The sequence below is a fragment of the Pipra filicauda genome, unplaced genomic scaffold (genome assembly GCF_003945595.2).
Source record: "Pipra filicauda isolate LSUMZ 115617 unplaced genomic scaffold, ASM394559v2 scaffold269_size1075953_pilon, whole genome shotgun sequence".
NCBI classification, from domain to species: domain Eukaryota; kingdom Metazoa; phylum Chordata; class Aves; order Passeriformes; family Pipridae; genus Pipra; species Pipra filicauda.
Window position 1 is genome coordinate 111,808 of NW_024104386.1, and position 17,321 is coordinate 129,128.

The following is a 17,321-nucleotide window of genomic DNA, read 5'->3' on the forward strand; positions in this document are numbered from 1 at the left end:
AATCTTCAGGGTTTTGGTGACAGGTCTGTTCCAGCTCACAAAGAGCAGCAGCTGAGCTCTAAAACCAGGTTTATAAGTCATTCTGAGCTCAAGGCAGCCCAGCTGGACACTGCATTGGGTTTGTTCTCATTTCTTCCTTCATCCATACTCTGCCTAATATTCAGCTGATCCATATTTTCACATAGACAAGAGAGGGCTTAGGATCCTCTGACCTAATTTAATCTCTTTTCATGGAAGGTAAAAACCCAAGCAGATATTGTAACTGTCTGGGTTTTTTTTGTGGCACTCTAGACACCTTGAGATTCCTTTTAAAGGAATTTGCTGTTCCATAGGTGGTGCTTGGCAAGTTTCTGTGCTTAACTCCCACTAAACTGACTCAAGCTGTCTCAAAACAACACCAGTAATTATTATGACAAAGCTTTGCCACCAAATAACTCTTTCTGTGCCAAAACTTGGTCACCAAATAACTCTTGCAAATGAAGATTAGGAATAGTGCACTTGAAAATTGGAAAATCTGGGAAACACTAACAAAGATGTGACAAATGTGGTGGGCCTGAGGAGAGTTAATGTGGGGGTTTTTTTTATTTTTTAGGGTGCTAACCTGTTGATTCACACTATCCCCAGGCCTGGCTTTTCCCAACAAAACAAATGGACTTTATATACTTAAGGAGAGAGCCAGGGTTGGGATATGAATCTGTACCAGGTGAGAAAAGTAGCTCACGACCAGGACAAGGAATTTACAGAATTTACACTATGGAAAGCCAAAAGGATCCAGTTTGCCATCTCTTAGGTAGTACATCCCAATGCCACAGCTAGAAAGCCTCAGACAGTAGTTACACCATTGTGGTACCCAGATGTTTTCCTTTTTGGGCTGATTTTTTCCAGCAGGGACAACTGAGTGACGTAGTTGACGGGACTGTTTTCCCTGGACAAAGTCCCGTGTTTGTGGGTGAAGGTCAGGTATTCCTGATACTGCCACTTGCACAGTTGTTTCTTCAGTTCACTTTGAACCTGTAGAAAAGGAAGTTCAAAACAAAGAAACAGAAAATTAAGGCCTAGTGGACACTGAAGGTAAAATATGGATATCAGCCTGACTACTTAGCCCAGAGTCACAAAAGCACCAGGAAAACCAGGATTAATCCTTAACACATTTTTAGAAGACCTTGAACTGTGTCCCTATCCACTTTTGAAAATAAATAGACCCAATGTCAAACTTTCAGAGGATGACATGTAGAAGTACATTAAAAGAGAGGCTTCCTCCACCAATCCAGTATTCCAGTGCTATCCCAGCAAACTCAAGGCCCTTCAGCACTGCCGTGTATAAATCCCAGCCCTGAGTTTCATCCTGCAGAAATAACACCTTTCTTGGCAGCAGCACAGTCTCTCACATTGTCACATTGTCACAGATACTCAAAACTGGAGAAACACACGCACAGAGAAAACAATGATTATTATTTATGATTGCAGGGAGCCATAACAGATGCACTGCCAAGTGGGAACGAGTGGCCAAGCTGCTCCAGAAGCAGTTTTCCCAAGCAGCATGGACACAAGCCAACCCAACTTCATCTTGGGGCCAGAGATCACACCCTGCCTGTCCCTTTTTTACCACCTCCTGGATTTGTGTGCTGTGAGATACAATATGGGATCTATTAAATCCCATTGGCAAGGAGTCTGTGGGTACAGAAGGCAGATGGGAAGGAGAGCATTCTCTATTTATAGTCAGTCTGGAAGGCCCTCTCTCAGAACAGCACTAGAATGACCATTATAAATTGTTTTCCTAAGTAACAAATGTATTTTAGGCATTGTTCATCCGTGGGTAGGATTAATTGCACCTTTAGCCATCCCTGTGAGGTGTTGGAGTGTGTCCAGAGAAGGGCAAGGAAGCTGGTGAAGGGTCTGGAGAGTCAGTCCTGTGAGGAGCAGCTGAGGGAGCTGGGGGTGTTCAGCCTGGAGAAAAGGAGGTTCAGGGGAGACCTTATTGCTCCCTACAACCCCCTGACAGGAGGCTGTAGGTGGAGGTCAGTCTTTTCTCCCAGAAAACAAGTAGAAAACAAGAAGAATCGGCCTCAAGCTGCGCCAGGGGAGGGTCAGGTTGGACATCAGGAGGAATTTCTTCCTGGAAAGGGTGGTCAGGCATTGGAATGGGATGCCCAGGAGGTTTGGAGTCCCCACCCCTGGAGATGTCCAAGGAAGGACTGAACATGGCACTGAGTGCTCTGGGCTGGTGGACAAGGTGAGGATCAGGCACAGGGGGGACTTGATGATCTTGAAGGGTTTTTCCAACATTAATGACTCTGTGATTCTGTAAGAAGTGTCCACTCTCATTTACAAGGGAGACTTGAGCCACTCTTAGTTGGTCATTCCTCTCATCTACCCTACACACTTTTCCGAGGATGAAATGTGTTTTTAAATTTTCTTATCAATTTCAGTTCATTCTGCTCTTCTGGGGAAGGTGCCAGTAAATTTAGTCAGGTTTGGAAATGATAGGAACAGGTAAAATGTACTACAGGGAACTTCTCCCAATTCTAACAGTGTTATAAAAGCAGGAAAGAGAGGGTTTGAGCAAAATTAGTGAATGCACAGGCCCACACTGGGAAAGGGAAAGGGGAAAAGGGAAAAAAGGGAAAAAGGGGAAATGGGAGAAAAAGGGGAAAAAAAAGGGAAAAAAGGAAAAAGGGGGGGAAAAGGAGGAAAAAAGGGGGGAAAGGGGGAAAAGAGGGGGAAAGATGGGGAAAAAGAGGGGAAAAGGGGGGGAAAAGCAGGGAAAATGGGGGAAAAAAGAGGGGGAAGGGGGAAAAGGGGGGAAAAAGGAGAAAAAGGGAGAAAAAATGGGGAAAAGGGAGAAAAAATGGGGAAAGGGGAGAAAAAAAGGGGAAGGGGGAAAAAGGGGGAAAAAAGGGGAAAAAAGGGGTGAAAAGGGGGAAAAAGGGAGAAAAAGGGGGAAAAGGGGAGAAAAGGGGAAAAAAGGAGGGAAAGAGGAAAATAGGGAAAAAGAGGGGAGGGAAAGGAGAAAAAAAGGAGAAAAAAGGAGAAAAAAAGAGAAAAAAGGGAAATCGGAGGAAAAGGGGGAGGAAAGGGAAAAAAGGGGAAAAAAGGAGAAAAAGGCAGAAAAAAGGGGAAATGGGAGGAAAAGGGAGGAAAAGGGGAAAAGAGGAAAAGGGGAAAGTGGGAAAAAAGGGGAAAAAAGGAGAAAAAGGCAGAAAAAAGGGGAAATGGGAGGAAAAGGGAGGAAAAGGGGAAAAGAGGAAAAGGGGAAAGTGGGAAAAGGGAAAAAGAAGAAACTCACTAGGAGAAAATAAACTTAAAGGAGCATCACAAGCTTTCCATGGAAGCACCATCATGACAGACATCAGACACAAAGCAGGAGACAAATCCCTGCCAGGAAAGTCAGGAACAGTTTGGGAAGGGTCATGGCTCCAAAGGTTGTTTGTGTCCTCCTGTCAGAACTGGGTGAATACAAACAAAGGCAACAAAGGTACCAAGGGAAAAGGAAAGCTCTGGGGATGTCAGGCTTTCAGCAGCAGATCAAAGCACTGATCTGTTCTGAAAATAGGAAAAGAAATTAAAAGCAAGAGGGGGCCCCTGGGTTTTAAAGGTTTTGATGATCTTATTTCCTCGTTACTCACCTCCGCGTTGGAGAAGCAATAGAGAAGAGCGACAACAAAACCCTGGGACAGGGAGGGTAGGGAGGAAAAAAGCCAATAATCAGGATTTAAAGCATAGAATCAATGACAGACAGCAAGTTTCATGCACAATTCAAGTAAGACAGACAGCAAAAAAATATAATGTTTTCCATTTTTCCATTGAAAGTCAGGTGATGTGGCACTATTTATTGAGTTTTCATAACAGAATTAAATTCCTCAAAGGACTGGTGATATTATATGTATGTTACTGCCCTTGTATGGAAACAGTAAGGACTGATTTGCTGTTTATTGTATCCTACAAACAACTTCTCCCTCAGATAAGGGAGTAGGGGCATCTGTTTTCTTCTAATCTATATTTACAATAGTGAATACAGTTATTACAAAGTGTACCATACCCTCTCAAATCCATGACATTCTTCTGACTAGCAGTATAGCAAAACAAGCCATGAAATATTAACATGATTCACCACTCCTAAAGGGTAAGTGCAGAGAAGGTTGTTACATATTCTCCTTATTTCTCCATTCCTCTTGTTTTTATTATATGTGAAATCATTTTCCATCAGTTCACCTTAATCCGCAGACTGGTCTTCACAGAACTCTTGTTATTCAATTTATTCTTGTTATTCAATATATTGTTACTCAATAAAGGTAGATGTTGTGGGGTTTTTTTTGTAATTATTAATAGGAAGTCTGACTCAGAATTCAAAAGCAGTATGAGATTTCAAATAATAAGGGAAAAACCAGGAGAGCCGCTGAAGGGGGAAGATGGAATGTGTGTGTTGGATTTGGACACACTGAAAAAACCTGCTGTAATAACCAAGCTGAGGGGGTGGTGGTACAGATTAAACCTCTTAGGATTGTTAAATATTTTGTCCATCTTACCTGGAAAGAACCCAAGCCAAGCTCAATGTAAAAACGAGCTTCCAGCCCGGTGCTCTCTGGGAAAAATGCAAATACGATGTAGTGCACTCCAAAGAGGGGGATTAAAAGCAACGTGGATTTAGCAAGTCTCCTGGAAAACCAAGGATTAAAAAACAAGGCAGTGTTAGAAATATGGAATTAGTGACAGAATTTTTATGTTGGAGCATATTTTAATTCATAATGGAGGCAACTACATCCAGGGAACTTATGGAAAGATCCCCATTAACTGTGAAGTGGCTCATAAACAGCAAGGACTAGGTTTGGTTACCAGAACATCAACATCAAACTACTGCTAAGAATTTGAAGGAAATTTAACTTAAATCTGCATCTTTCTCTACGTGGCCATTTGTGAATTCATTACCTGACATTCAGTGTTTACACTTTCAATCTGAGTCCTTTCACAGGTGCAAAACTCTAGTTTATTTTCTCATTGTCCCCAACCCACCCCACCCTTTTTCTCCTGAAGAAAGAGAGAGAGGTGATATTTGGGATGAACAGGAACATTGACATTGTTATTTCTCCTAGGAATTTCTCTCTCTGTTAGAAGAAGAGGAGAACATTTCATGCCCATAAAATATTTCTCATATCAGAACAGGTCAATATTAAGAAACCCAGAAATACTCACACGAAGTGGCTCGAATGGCTCCCTCCTCCCTCTTGAGATTTCAGTTTATGGACTAGAATTCTGATCACATTAATAAATATAATAAAGTTAATCTGAAAAGACAAGGCAAAACCTGTAAATTTATTATTGGCCAGGAGCTGACACAAATAACTGAAAATCTCCAGTCAAAGCAAGTGCACTGCCATAAACCAGAGCAGATCTGTTCTCAGACCAAATCAAGAGCATTATAAATAGTAATTATTTTTCCCACCCACATATATTTATACATAAAAGATGGTGAAAAATATGTTGAATTAATGTAGACCTACGTATCTCAAGCTCAGAGAGAGTAATAATATATTTTATTTATGTTAATAAATATTTTATATATATATAAATAAATAATATTATTTTATTTTTATTAATGCCCTGTTTTTCTCGCCAGCAGCTCACAGATCTTTCATGGTTTAAACAGTCCCTTCTGTTCCCTTCATTGTTTGGGATAGGGATTATAACAGACCTGAATGACATAGTACTCCCTCTCTAAATTTAGGTGGTGTAAATGGGTGGATAAGGGAGATTTCTTTGTCTTAAGTTTACATCCTAAGAACTTATTTTAAAACAATTTAAAAAATCAGATAAAATTATTTTTAAAATATACCAGATAAAATTATTTTAAAAATATACCAGGTAAAATGATCTATATGCAGATACTCAAGGGAAAATGAAAAAAAACACCAAACATACTAATACAGTTATCAGGATGGGGCCCTTGATGATCCATAAGACCACTCCATTTTCATCATCATCCCAACATCTGAAACCACAAACAAAACAGGTCATATCATCTGTCCCATGTGAGCTTTTACAATATAAAAAAGCACTTTTTCACAGAAAAACGAAGTTTAAATCCCTGCCTAAATGTCCCTGACAGCACTGGTACCCTCATATCCTCTAAAATCTCTGTGTAACTCAATTTGAAGGAAATTTATTCTCTAAGAAGCAAAGATGGAAGAACCAAAGCAAAATCAAGAAATTTGTATTTTCAGGCTTCTTTCCTGCTCTTCTCACTGCTCTCTATCATTCATCTGAGTTCTGAGCAGGAAGGTGTAGAACAGTCCCTTTTCCAACTGATTGTCCACGTGAAATGACCTGGACACCTTCAGGACAGCTTTTAGTAAATAACATTTATATCTGGCTCTCAGATTAAAAGATTAAAATAGAATAAAAATCAAATAATTAAATGGAAACAAATTAACAAGACATGATGTGTTGGTTTGGGAGGTTCTTATTTGCAAAGATTTGGGTTAGTAATATATGGCTGATTTTAAACAGAAACAGCTAATTTCTTAAAATAGAATAATTTCCTTACATATAATTATATAAAGATTATGTATTATTATGTTTTCTTATATATAATTATATAATTGTATACAATTATATAAATAATATATTTTCTTAAAACATAATTATTGCAGGTCTGGCCATTAGGGAACTAAATGAAATTTCAGTAGTTACCACGGGATTATTATCCCATATACAAACATCAAAATCAGAAGAATTAAACCTATTTTCTCACAGACTTCCATATGAAGTGTAAAGCTTAGAAGCAGAACTTGGGAATATGTGGGTTTTTTCCTTTTCTTTTTTTTTTTTTTAATACCTCTTTTTTCCCCTCCAGCACAACAGAACGCCATAAAAACCAGGATATCCTCATCTTCCTTTTCCAAGCTCTGACTTACCCAGTATTTTGTTGGTGGATTCTTGTAAGGACCCAAGCAAACAGCACAGCAGCAGGAGCTCCTGGATAAATCAACATGGAACACAACAATTGTTTGGAATACTGTGTCCCATGGAGACTTTACTCCCAGCACTTTCAGAGTGCAGCAGGATGGATGCACATTAAAGGACAAATGATGGGTCAGACAATTTTAAATAACTTTATGAAAGAACTTAACTTGTAGCTCGGGGGAAAAAAAAGGAATACAAGGGCAGGGGAATTTAAAAAAAGCAAAGGAGAATAAGGGGTGCTGTAAAACTGCATTTTCAAAAATAAGTATTAAGAATTACTTTAGGTTTGCCTATGAATTACAAGCATTTGTGAAGCTCTGGAGCTGTTTTATCCTGTGAATTGTGGCCAACATACAACTTTTTGTACACTAGGTGGAAGAATTCACATTTTTGTCCTCTATTAATCACTCTGGACCCAACAGCTGATAAGAATTCCATGAAAACTTAATTAAATCCAGCAACTGGTGATTTCTATTCCCACTTTTTACTGCTTATCCTTCTATCCTTCTACATTTATGGCTGATTTTGTTTTAAGAAGGCCTATAAAGTGGAAATTGCTTTTGCTCTCTTTCTGTGGAATTGAATTTCCAAAGACCAAGTGACTTTCAAAGCTGCAGAAAAAAAAGGGACTCTAATCTGAAACAAGTGACATTTTCACTGATAAACAGACAGAAATAAAGGTAACACCTTTCTAAATACCACTTGAGATCTTTAAAAAAAGGCCCAGAAGGTGTTCTTCTAAATTTTAGCCCTTTGCTAAAGTCCTTTAAAGTTGGGACCACGTTCAGTTCAAGTGGTCTGTTTAATTAATGAAGAGAAATATTTACATCCATATCACCTAAGATCTGAGTTACCCCTGAGATGTCTCTCCCCTTCCATTTATTCCAGAAGTAAATGAGGATTTCTACATTATTAATTGAGTTGTTTCTTTTGTTATCTCAATTTAGCCATGATTAATCAAGGTCTGAGAGTCTAATTTCAGACAGTCAAAAAATAGCTCAAAAAATTGGAACAGCTCAAAAAAATTGAATTATATAAAGTCTGAGAATCTCAATATAAAGGATGAATTAATATTTACTTGAGGATAATTTGGATTTCAATGCTAAGGCAAAAAAATGTCATTTTGTAACTGCTTAATTTGGGTGCCTCTTTTTTAAAATAGCTGAGGTGAGGCACAGGAATATCTGAGAGTCATAAAAACAACTCTCTCCAGTGAAAGAAATTTTAGGTCTTACCCATTCCTGTTCTGACAATCAGAGAAAATTTTAATTGCTGTAAAAACTCAAAGAACTTCTTAAAGCCAGGAGTTCTTTTAAAAACAAAACAAAAGAGAAGAATTGATTGATTCCTAGGCCTGAACTCAAGTGATCTAAGATTAATCTCTCAGGTTCTGTTTCCTAAAATCAAAATGCCAACTTTAAGTTAGTCACCCAAACTTCTTTAGTCAGTGGAGGAAGACAAAGTGTTTCTAGGATGTTATCCAGACAAATTAGTCATCATCTTGAGGATTGGATTAATCACCCCTGCGGTGAGTGGTGTAAATAACCAATAAGATAAATAAATAAGATAAGAAAGGCAATTCGGTGATGTGTGGTTTTCATGTAACACTACTGAATAAACAGGTAACTTTCCTCAGAATGGTGGCACCTCTGACAGGCACATTTTGTCTCAAAACACATATTTTATTTATTTCTGAAATAAAATGGTAGGTAACACAGAGAGAGCAGGAATACTGACCCCAGCCAGTGACTATGAACCACCACACGAACTGCTTGTTGGAAACAAAGGTCAGCAGGAGCAGGGTTTGCAGGTAAATCCCTTCAATGAGAAGCCAGAAGAAATTGGCCAAAATACTGAACTGGAAAAATGCCACAGCAGCCTTACAGGCAACCTGGAAGGGCAGGGGGAGAAAAATATGTTGAATCTACTCTCATTATGTCTGGTTTCTCTCCAGACAGATGCAAAATTCAATATAACCACACAAGAACAAAGAAATTCTAACAATATTTCAGTAGGTTTGAGGTTCCATAATTTGAATTGACTTTACTTCAGTTTTTTGAAAGAGAAATACTGGGTTTCTCTTACAGATTAAATTCTTTGCTAGCAGAAATTGTTACAGCTTCATTAGAGACATGTACTTTAGCTATCAAAGCTGAGTGCAGCCATAGCACTTGGTCTTTGTGTTGTTTGCTTTAAGATTTCAGTTCTAGCAAACTAAAGAGAAATGGGACTTAGGAATCCCAAGAATTAAATGTTAACTCGAGGATAAAAGAGAGGGGAGGTTCAGTACCGTTGACATTAGGCAGTGGTCCATAGTTTCATCTGCAAACAAAACAGCATCTTTGGTGAAAACAGCAATTGCTCTCAAGATAAAGGAGACAAACAGGTGCATGTGGATGTAATTCCGTGTACAGTGGAATTTTCTGACATGGAAAGAGAAAACAAAAATTGTTCTTCACCAGAAATTTCTCGTGGTCTCAGCAAAACTCAAACTGCCAACACCTCCCGAAGCAAACAAATGACCTGTCACTGTTTGAGAGGGAGACAGACATGAGGGAACAGAGCAGTTACTGTCTGTTTAAGCTAATAAAAATTCCAGTGTAATTGTCCTTGAATCACCACACATTTAGAGGAGATGCCAGAAGCAGAGAGTAACTGTGGGACTCCTGGGCTGTATTACAATGATGCCTTTTAATTATTCTAAATAATATTTTTGTTGGACGAGCTTGCAAAAGGCTCAACAAGGTTTTCAGCCCCTTTCTGGTCAGAGAGAAGAGAAGGCTGAATGGGTGTCAGTCACACCCTGTAATGTGGGTGCCAGAGAAGGGGTTGCCTTGCCCTAAACTACATTAGTTTGATGAAGGGCTGCTGAGGGAGCTGGGGAGGCTCAACCAGGAGAAAAGAAGGCTCAGGGGGACCTTCTCACTCTCTACAGCTTCCTGAAAGGAGGATGTAGCCAAGTGGGTACCAGGCTCTTCTCCAGAGTAACAAGGACAGGACAAGAGGAAAAGGCCCCAAGTTGTGCCAGGGGAGGTTTAGATTGGATAGCAGGAAAATTTTCTTTATGGAAAGGATTGTCCAGCACTGGCACGGGCTGCCCAGGGAAGTGGTTGAGTCACCACCCCTGTGGGTATTTAAAGCACATGTAGATGTGGCACCTGGGGACGTGGTTTAGTGGTGGCCTTGGCAATGCTGGGTTAATGGTCGGACTCGAGGATCTCAAACACCTTTTCCAACCTAAATGATCCCATGATTTTATTTCCCTGGGTTGCCCTGTCCACACTTCTACCTTGAGCTGATGGAATCTCCTTCAAGGCTTGGGCATATCAGCCTCGTGGTCCTGGGATGTGACCTTTGAGAATGCCAACCCACCCTTCTTAGGAAGCTGCTTCTGTGCTCTGCCCTCCTGTCTGCACAGTGGGTTTAACTCTTGTCCAAGAGCACTGGAACCAGTCAAACCCAGGATCCATTTCCTGATATCATCAGATGTAACATTTAAATTTATTTAAATGTCTTCCTGTAGCTCTCAGCTCTGGAAACCTTTCACAGAGGGAATGAACAGTTTAGAATCACCTCTGGTTCAGGACCATGAGACAGTGTTTCTGCAGGGTATGTCCTGCTATATGCTGAAGGAATTGTTTTCTTATACTAATAGTGATGTAAGTTTGGGCACCTCCACTGTATGGTGGCATTAAAGAGATTAAATCAGACTGCCCAGGCAGCTTGGATGTTTTAACATCTGCAGGGAAATATTACAGCACAAATAGAGAAAGACTCACCACCATCAACAGCATTATGTCTTAGAATGATTAGAAAATAATAATTAAAAATACTTAAAAGCCCACAAAGCAAAACCACAGAGGATCTGATGGAAATTAGGATGAGACTGTCTTAAGACATCCTGAAAAAGAGCCCATTTATATTTACCTGAAGGCAGCAAAGACAATTAGAGCTGTAACGAGTGAAGTCACGGATGCTGCATAGCCAGCAGTGTAGACACGCCAAAATGCAGAATAATAGGATTTCTGGGGGGAAAAGAGACACAGTTTGATGCAGGGGATTCTGGAGGATGAATGCTATGGGTGCTTATTTCACCAGGACACATTTTCCCTCACTGGTCAGTGCCACCACCCCTGTGCTTGAGATCTGCTTCAGGTTTTTCCGTCCACCACAAACATGTTTTCCTTTAAATCCTACTAAACCTTACACAGGAGACAGGTTTCACAGCCCACAGGCTCATCTGACCCCTCTGACCATGTCTTACAGGGAAATTTTTTAACTTCTTTTTAAGTAACTGCATTTTCTCTTGTTGGTACCTAAAGAGTCTGGGGCACTGAAACCTCCTGGTGGGTGATTTGTGAATCTGTCACTTCAGACCTGAGCCAGACTCAATAAACATTGATTTTCATAAAGAGCTATGGCTGAAAGAGAAATAAAACTTGGCAATTTGTAGGTGAGAAAACTGAAACACTGAGAAACAGCTCCATCATATTGTGGAGGTGAGAAAGTTAAAGCCAAGAAAATCACCTCACAGTCAATGCTTTGGACAAACAGTTCATTCCATTCCTATAAACTGTAACACTATAAACTCTTTACAGTTCATTTCTTTTCAAATTAAACACCCAGTGTAGTGAGAAAAATGAAGCATACTTACATGGCTTTAACTATGCAAATTTTATTCTGATTGACTACAAAATCACCTAATTATTTAAAATCCCAAGGAACTAAATTCTCTGAATCCAGGCAAATTTCCCCCTTACTAATGCAATGGACACTTTGTTCTCTAATTGATCCAAAATCTGTTTGTCCAAAAGGCTGCAATTCTAGGCTGAGACAAGTGATTAGCAATTTTAAGTAGAGCCATAAATAAATCATGTAATCCTGACAAGACAGGAATCAATCTGGTGTTTCTGATATAGTCCTAATCTTTTATACAGTATTTTCCAAAACACAGAAGAAAGTGGGAAAACAGGTTCTTCAACGGAATAATGAAGTATTTCAATTCATTTTATCTGTTTTTGTAGGATAGATAAAAAAAACAACATTATGCAGAGGACATCACAAGTGTTCATTGCACATACAAAATACAAAGCAAGTGGATCTCTTGGAATATAATTGGGATTCTTGTTACTTCCCCGTGTTTGCAATGCATTGGAGATTGCTGATCTTATCTTCCTTTTCTAGTCAAACCTGGGGGATTTGACTGGAATAACAAACTAAACACAGCCAGGGCCTCTGAATTGAAGTCTTCCATACTGTTGAAATGTTCCTTGCTGGATTTTAGCCTAGGCCAGCCACAAACTAAGCCTTGGTTTAGCATAATCCAGGGACTGCTTGGGGGAAACCCAAGCTCTGTGGGTGGCCAGCTGGTCCCAGGGCTGGAGAACTGTGCTTCAGAATATGTCCCCTTCTGAATCTTACATCCCTTCTGAACTGTTTACATGCTTTCCACCATCTTCCCAGGTGTTTTTTAAGCATTTATTTATGTTTTTTTAAGCATTTATCTTTCTGGCTTCCCGAAAGGGCAAAGAATTACAAATATTCCTAATTTATAGGTGGGAGATCGAGCTCTGAATATCTTTACTCCTTGTTACAGCCATTCTAGGTTCTAAATTCATGGAGCCAAATTTCTGAAGCAAATTGAGTCTACATTTCCCAAAGATTTAGATCTGAACTAGTTTGTGCTCGAGCCTGTGTGCCTGGAGAACAAAATGGTTACCTCCAGATAACACCCAGAGTGTTAGTGACGACAACCCTCCTCACCTTTCGGTGTCTTGCTCTAGCTTGTGATAAATGGCTTTTTTTTCTGAAGTGCTTATATGCTTTCCAGCATCTTCCCAGATGTTTTTTAAGCATTTATTTATGTTTGTTTTTTTTTAAAACATTTATCTTTCCAGCTTCCCTAAAGGGCAAAGAATTACAAATATTCCTAATTTATAGTTGGGGGATTCAGCTCCAGATATTTTTACCACCGGTTACAGCCATTCTTAGGTTCTACATTCACCTAGTCAAATTATTATTATTATATGAAGCAAATTTTGTCTACACTTCCCAAAGATTCAGATATCTGAACTAGTTTGTGCTTGAGCTTGTGTGCCTGGTTAATTCCAGATAATACTCAGTGTTAGTGATGACAACCCTCTCCACCTTTCTGTATCTTGCTTTGGCTTGTGATAAATGTTTTTTTTCTGAACTGTTTACATGACTTTTTGAGAGTGAAACATTAAAAAAACAGCTGCATTAATAAAATGCATTAATAAATTACGTTAAGAAAATATTTTTTTGGTGAATTGAAGCTCTTGCTGCATTTTCAAACCATCTACAAATAAACCACTGTGTTTTCTGGTTTGTTCCATCTTTTTTTTTGTAATTTGATATGCCTTTTTGACACTTATTATGGTGCACACAATACCTTTTTTCAGTTTCCTGAAAAAATAAGTCACGGAGATTCCAAAGCTCAAAAGCCACGTATAAAAATATTGATTTGGATTCTTAAAAAAACATCTTGAAATTTTTACCCAGAACTATTTATCTGTTTTGCTAACTTGGGTTTTCCAATACCTATTGCAAACACTTGCGTGGATGTACACAATCCTACTTTTTTGGGATGTGCAAGAGGAGCCTTGTTCAATGCAGACTGAAAGAAGGGGATGGAGACATCCCTGTTCTCTCTTGCTGGAACTGTCCCATCTCTCAAATTTCAGAACTCCAAGGCAGAGGCAGCCTCTCTGTTAATTAATTAATTAATAACCTTCAGCCAGGAGAAGTTCACCAGTGAGGGACCAGCAAAGTGTGAGGCATTCCCATCCTGGGGCCAAGTAGGGTGATGAGGAATATGGGAATTAAAATCATATGAAGATGTGGTAGTGAAAGAAATTCTGCAGGAGCTTAACTGAGTGCCAGTGATGGTCATCAGATAGGAAAAATAGAGGTTTGCTGCCTGCTCCATGAACCCCTAAAGGAAAGTATAAACGTCATCATTTCATAGAGTGGTTTGGGTCGGAAGGGACCTTCAAAGATCATCCAATTCCAACCCACCTGCCATAGGCAGGGACACCTTCCCTTAGACCTGCTTGCTCAGGGTCCTCTGCTCAATGGCATGAAGAATTCCCTCACAAAGGTGTGCCTAGACCACCATGCTAGAAAGTTATGGAGTAAATTTTTCTGATTGACTTAAACTCTGGGGGGGAAAAAATCAACTGGAGGCATACAAAGGAATTTTCCCCAAAAAATTCCCTGTGGTGAGCTTGGTAGGGCTTCCTTGGGAGATGGGTGCATGATGAGAACTAAAATCACCTCTGTCAGAGAGCCAAGGTCTTTTTTAGGCAGGAAAAGTGAACTAATCATGAGTTTACTCATTAACAACAAGAGGAGACATTTACACAGAGAAGGAAGTATTTCTTGCTACTCACTTGCTTTCTATTAAGCCTAATTTGTTAAACAAGCACTAAATATACCTAAAATTTTTGAGTTTAGCACTGAAAATGGGTAATTACTGGGTTCTGACAGGAGTCAGATGTGTGGAGCTACTCAGCACTCTCAGGAAAGGATGCTCTGGAAATAAAACACTCACCTGATCCTCAGGTCCTTTACTGGAACCTTCATCAAACCCACAGGCAACAGTGTATGGTGGGAATGGTTCTGACCAGTGTGCCTCCTGTGTGCAATTCCTCTGGAGGAAACCTTTCATGGGGAAAGAGAGCAGAGAATTAATTAGGGGAGGGTGGTGATGGTGCTGCTGTTCTTTAGGTTTGGATGAGCAACAACAATTTCTTATTTCTACTTTGATCCTTAAGTCAGGGACTTACAGGTCTAGGCATGCCCAGCAAGTTAAGCTGTAGTGTTACAATATTCTGTATATCATTTGAAAATTTGGAAATTCATTTCGAGATGCAGTGAGACTTGAGCATTTCATATGGGAAATCAATTCTGTAAATTCAATACTTATGTGGAGGAAATCAAATTATACATTTACAACATATTTGGGGATTGTAGACAAAGCTCTGAGCCACCTGATCTATATTGGAAATCAGATACAAGTTTTAAACTTGGTCCTGCTCTGACTGAAGGAATGGACCAGATGACCTCAGTAGGTCCTTTCTAATATTAATTATTTTATGAGTTTATAAATCAGCGATTCTACAATATATTCCTTTACAAAGTTAGTAACATAGTGCAATTATCCATCACTTTTAGACCATGAAAGAAATGAGACAATTCAATACAGCATAATGCAAAGAAATATTGACCACAAGCCAAGATGTGTATCTGGATAGTTACTGTATGACAGCATTGGGAATCAGGAAAATATGTAGGAATTTTCAACTATTAGAACTTATTTAAAATAAAATAATTAAAAAAAATGTAGGGACAAAAAGTCTTGCCATGGGTATTGGTGAATTCTTCAAAAAATTGTGGACAGGGAATTTTCACCACTTCCCCAAAAGTGGCTCTGGGCCAGCAGGTTAAACCATCCCAATCTCTGGCACATCCTGTAAGAAAAAAAGTGCTTCTAAATAAAGAGAAACACAGAGAACATCACGCAGTTGTTCTTCCATAATGACATTTTCTGTGGTTTTCCCACTAATTCACATGCAGGAAGAGCCACAACAGGGCATGCAGCACTGAAGAGAAGGAGAGGATTGTTTTCCTCTTCTCCTTGGATGCATCCGTGATCACATATGCACTTGGCATTCCAGCTGGACATTCCTCCACCTTATCTCATGAGAGAATATACCTGAAATTCAAACAGACACAATCTGAAAGTCAAATCACTTGGAGTTCTTGCTATTGTCAAAACAAAAGCCACCCAAATTAAAATATTGAATGATTATTAGCACTTGAGATTTCTCAGCACTGGTTCCAGGGCCTGACTGAAAAAATCAGACTTAGAAGTTCAACCTTAATCCCTTGATTTCTTGCTAAAACTCTACCAGTTTTACCTGGCTTGAAGGAAATAAGGGTGAAATCCCAGTATTAGGAAATCAATGGTATTTTTGCAATGGATTTCAATAAGGATAAGATTCATCCCATCGTTGGGAATAGGTGCATCCATGAGGTTCCTTAAACCAGAGGCTGCTGGTTGATGACACAGGAAATGCTACTGACTATGAGTCCATTAAAAAGGGTTTTCTCAGAAGTTTTGGTTAATCACAGGTTTGTCACAGATGCATCACAGTGACACTTCCAGCTGTGGGCGAGTAGGTGTGGGGGCAGCACAGAAAAATTACCAGCATGTAAAAGTGCCTGAACAAATTGAAAAAAAAAAAAGCATCATTCTGCAACCCCAACTAACCCCCAGGTGGTCGTAAGGTGGATATAAAGCAGTGCAGGAGTTTGGGTTGGGGAGGTGTTATTTTCTTTCATGACTCTTTTCTGCTTCCTCTGGGGGGGATGATAAGGCAAAGCTAAAATTGTGAGGAGCTGAAATGTGGAAGAAATATCACTCACCTGTAGCTGAGTTAAGCTGCTCTCTGGCTTCCAAAAGGAGAGTCCTGAGAATCTACCACACCATTGTCCTCCCATGACCCTTGGAAGGATGCAATTCCTGGTATCCCCAATTTGCCAGATGGCAAAATAGAGGTCCTGATTCATTAACTATGATTTTAATTGCCTAAAATATGTCAGCTAATCTCAGCTCTGTTCCCTTTGTAAGCAGAGGAATGAGACAGCAACTTCCAGCCCGTGATTCATCCCAAATATTGGAGGCCTCTTTCTGAGGGCAGGATGAATCACTGGCTGCAAATACCTGGGTCTGGCTGATGATTATACCCTAAGCTAGGCTGCTAATTTTTGAATTATTAAAGCCAGGTAATGTTAGTCTCTCTTATACATGCAATGGTCCACATGCATGGACTTAGCAACTGAAGTGGTCCTTCTTAGAGGGACTATAATAGAGCTGAAGAACTGGGTCTAAAAATCTAATTTATGTGGCAATGTGGGGTTAAAAATGAGATTCCATTCCCTGTGTAGTAAAGGAATCTGTATGTTTTAAGTCTTAAATTTGGCTTAATTTTCAGCGACTTCTTCAATGTATATCAAAAAAACCGCTGAGTGCAGAAGCCAAAAGGGAATTTTTCATGCCAAGGTTTTCAAGAGAGTTGTGGGTGTCCAAGTCACCTGAGAGTCCATAAAGTGCAGCAGGAGTTGTATCGGGTAATGTTGACATCACACATATTCAAGTCTTGCTCAGTAATCCAGGGCTATTTCTTTTTCAGATAGGGGAGGAAAAGTAAGTGTTTTTTTTAGAGCTTGGTTCATTTGACCTATTTTACACATCTACTTCACAATGAGACAGTCTGGCTGCTGCTGACACTCATTAGACAGTGCCCTGTACAAAAAGAATAGTGTGGAACAACTTT

General features: G+C 39.6%; 1 protein-coding gene across 2 annotated transcripts in view; it reads right to left on the reverse strand.

Moving 5' to 3' along the window:
• Positions 1-543: 543 nt before the first annotated feature.
• Positions 544-17,321, reverse strand: part of LOC113996141 (vasoactive intestinal polypeptide receptor 1-like) — a 28,941-nt gene continuing 12,163 nt past the window's right edge. Inside the window, exons 3-13 of one of the 2 annotated variants that reach the window (XM_027736844.2) lie at positions 15,345-15,452; positions 14,534-14,643; positions 10,888-10,985; positions 9,251-9,383; positions 8,698-8,851; positions 6,912-6,972; positions 5,917-5,986; positions 5,191-5,282; positions 4,527-4,656; positions 3,627-3,668; positions 544-1,011 (exon numbers count right to left, since the gene is read on the reverse strand). In XM_027736844.2, coding sequence (XP_027592645.1) covers positions 823-1,011; positions 3,627-3,668; positions 4,527-4,656; positions 5,191-5,282; positions 5,917-5,986; positions 6,912-6,972; positions 8,698-8,851; positions 9,251-9,383; positions 10,888-10,985; positions 14,534-14,643; positions 15,345-15,452 — 1,187 coding nt within the window. In that variant the 3' untranslated portion in view covers positions 544-822. The remainder of the gene's footprint in view (positions 1,012-3,626; positions 3,669-4,526; positions 4,657-5,190; positions 5,283-5,916; positions 5,987-6,911; positions 6,973-8,697; positions 8,852-9,250; positions 9,384-10,887; positions 10,986-14,533; positions 14,644-15,344; positions 15,453-17,321) is intronic. The other variant, XM_039382424.1, reaches the window with a different exon arrangement.